The sequence below is a fragment of the Alexandromys fortis genome, unplaced genomic scaffold (assembly GCF_014885135.2).
Source record: "Alexandromys fortis isolate MF-2015 unplaced genomic scaffold, M_Fortis_MF-2015_v1.1 scaffold_360, whole genome shotgun sequence".
NCBI classification, from domain to species: Eukaryota; Metazoa; Chordata; class Mammalia; order Rodentia; family Cricetidae; genus Alexandromys; species Alexandromys fortis.
The window spans coordinates 208,998-212,414 of record NW_026068238.1 but is presented as its reverse complement, the minus strand read 5'-3'; the positions used below and the strand labels follow the sequence as shown (position 1 = coordinate 212,414).

At 38.1% G+C, this 3,417-nt stretch overlaps 1 protein-coding gene across 1 annotated transcript; it reads left to right on the top strand.

Annotated features, from left to right (window-relative positions):
* Positions 1–625: 625 nt before the first annotated feature.
* Positions 626–1,567, top strand: LOC126493917 (olfactory receptor 51A4-like). The gene has a single exon (XM_050131057.1). It carries the CDS (start codon positions 626–628, stop codon positions 1,565–1,567), a length of 942 nt encoding a protein of 313 aa, XP_049987014.1.
* The last annotated feature ends 1,850 nt before the right edge of the window (positions 1,568–3,417 follow it).

Sequence of the window (3,417 nt, the reverse complement as noted above, 5' to 3'; positions counted from 1 at the left end):
ATGACTGACAATATTAAAAATTGAAGAATACAAGACCAATCATTTAAAATGTTCAACATCAAAAAGAATTCATTGAGTTATACATCTCCAACTGAGCACTGCACACTGAAGTGCAGAATACCAGTGGTGAAGAGACTATGCTAACCCAGGCTACTAGTACCCAATATAACAGCAAAGGAACGCAAGTACCCAATGAATCAATTGAGACATGCCTGTTGGAAGATTGCTTTTAACCGGCATGTGTGTAACAGACAACATTAAGCACAGAAGCACTAAAGAATCGATCTATCTTAGAAAGTAATAATGTATAGGAGAATAGAATAGAGGGAAATAATGGGCTTAAATCAGAAAAAAATTAAGAGAATTCCTTCATTAAGATTTGCCACCTGACTTGTTCTGCTATGTTCATGTAGATGCTGATATGTACTGCATATTTGGATACTGATACATACTCCTATAGTTTTTCTGAGCTATTTCACTTCATGTTGGATACATTTCTAAGGATATTTTCTTTTGTCTCTTGGTTAAACAGCACCTTAAAAGTTTCAATACGACAAAGTCAGGCATTTAAGCACCACAACACATATCTTTGGAGTTGCTCGTCTTGATTCCTACACATGCTGGCATGTCTATTCTCAACATCTCTGTTACTGAAATTCCTGCTTTCTACTTGGTTGGGTTCCCAGGGATGGAATCTGCACACATTTGGATCTCCATCCCCATATGCCTCCTGTACACTGCAGCCATCCTCGGCAACTGCACTATCCTCTTTTTTATAAGATCAGAGCCGTCTCTGCATGAACCCATGTATTATTTCCTCTCCATGTTAGCTCTCTCTGACCTAGGGCTATCCATTTCCTCTCTCCCTACCATGCTCAAGGTTTTCTTGTTCAGTTCTCCAGAAATTTCTCCCAGTGTGTGTTTTGCCCAGGAGTTTTTCATTCATGAATTCTCGGCTATGGAGTCATCTGTACTTCTCATTATGTCTTTTGACCGCTTTGTGGCCATCTGTAACCCTCTGAGATACACTTCCATCCTTACCAGTGCCAGGGTTCTTCAAATCGGGCTTGCTTTTGCTCTCAAGAATGTTTTGTTGATCCTGCCTTTTCCTGTAACTCTAAAGCGTCTAAGATACTGCAAGAAGAATCTGTTGTCACATTCCTACTGCCTCCACCAGGATGTGATGAAGCTGGCCTGCTCAGACAACAAGTTTAATGCCATCTATGGTTTATTTGTGGCTCTCTCGGGTATCCTGGACATAACATGTATTTTCTTGTCCTATGGACTGATCCTGAGAGCAGTGCTGGGCATTGCATCCCAAAGGGAAAGGCTCAAGGTCCTCAGCACCTGTGTCTCCCACATCTGTGCTGTGCTTGTCTTCTATGTCCCTGTCATCTCCCTCTCTGTTGTCTCCCGTTTTGCCAAACACAGTTCTCCTATAACCAAGATCCTCATGGCTGACATTTTCCTGCTTGTGCCTCCATTGATGAATCCCATCATATACTGTGTGAAGAGCCAACAGATAAGAAATGTGGTACTAGAAAAACTGTGTCAAAAACAAAAATGACAAATATGTTTAATCTCATGTAAATTCAACCAGTGATGTCAGAAAATCAAGAAGAATAAATTAGTAAGGATTCACACTGTATGTTAACTCTTCAGAATCATCTTTCCGTGTCTTTACCAGTATCAAAGAATCAGCCTGTAAATTTCTTGATTTAATATTTAAGACTGAGACATTAATATAAGCATAGAATTTATTTCTACTTTTATAAAATAGAATTATCTGTATTAATTATGGTATCCCAAAAGTTTTCATCCTTAAAGGAATATTAAATATGTTTACTTGAAAACTGACAATATACATTTGTAAGTAAAATGGGTTGGTGATAAAACATGATGAAGATAGTCTCTTCATTTAAACTAGTCATCTTCAAGATATTGTCTTGGAAATTAAAAATTCAGCTATACAGCTCATAAACCAAAATTAATTGGAAAATGACAAATTTGCATATGAAATCACTAAAGCAAACATTAAGAATAAATTTTTGACAGGAAAAGTTATTTTTATTCACTCATTTAACTTTCTTAAACACTTCCTTTCTGAACATCCAAATAAAATCATCTGGTCCAAGCTCTAGAGACAGGCAGCTGTCTGTCTTCAGATCTCTATGACATACACACAATGAAGAAGACACTTGAGCAGATTGCTCAGCTTCACTTAAACTCTCTTCCCAACTATGCCCCTGCTTTCCACTTCCGTTCTCATCTTTACATTGTATAATTTTAGTAAGAATTTAAATTGTTTTAACCAAATCTTTTCATTGCTTATATTATATTTCCTTAGATACATAAGTGAATTACTTATATACTACAAAGTTTCATGATGCCAAGACTCAACAACTAAATAATTGGACTGATAACCACACCCACCAATGGCTCTATGTTCATATTTTTGAGCCCTTTGTTTCAACTCTTGACTAGAGATCCATTGACAAGTCAAATGTCTGAACCACTGTACTTAGGAAACATCAGTTGAATCACAGGAATGACAGCTCTTTGTTCTTTAGATTTGAGTATAGTGTATAAGTTGTACTAACATCCTAGGCACTCACAGTTGGGCTAAAATCACAAGCTTCCTTTTGAGAGGCTCCATACAGAGCTGGAGGCCCTCCTTTCTGACTCTGGCTTCAGCAAGAATGTCTTCCTCCATGATGGATATTCTTGCTGAATTCTGGTTTGGAGTGGGATCTGTTCTCTGACCATGGGGATGGGAATTGTTGCCCCTGGATTTTGGAAGGACCTTCCTTTCTTTCCAATTGACTCAGATCCTTCCAAGGAAAGTCTAGATAGGCTCTGTTTACACATTGACAATGTATCCATAAACTCTGCTGACTTTTCATTTTCATACATTTGTGGGGAATAATCTGAACCTTCAGTGGCCTCCTTAGGGAATCTCACCACTACCTACACTGTCACCCTTACAACACTCCTCTCACTTTTCTGTTCTTCCTTCCTCCTTTAACTATAAATTTTCCTTCAATTCCCCTTTTCCTTCCACTGCTGCTCCTGATCTGACACCATTCTCCCCTTTATCCATCTCTGACACATTTTCCTTTCTACCTTGGCCCATCAGCTGTCACTACTAGAATATTATAACACTAAGTTCTCTGGAACCCACAAGAGGCTCATGCCTCTCTACAACCAAAACAAAAGTGTCAATCTGATCATTAAAGACGCCAGCTAATTGAAACTGAGTACTTATCCATATTAGCTTTGGAAACAATCAAACAGCTGCTGGATGTCTTCTCAAACATCACCTAAAAGGGAGTTCAAATCTCCATTTGATTATGCATAGAGACAAAAACCTTAAAAGTATTCTCCACAAACTTGATTAAACAGTATCATTATAGTCAA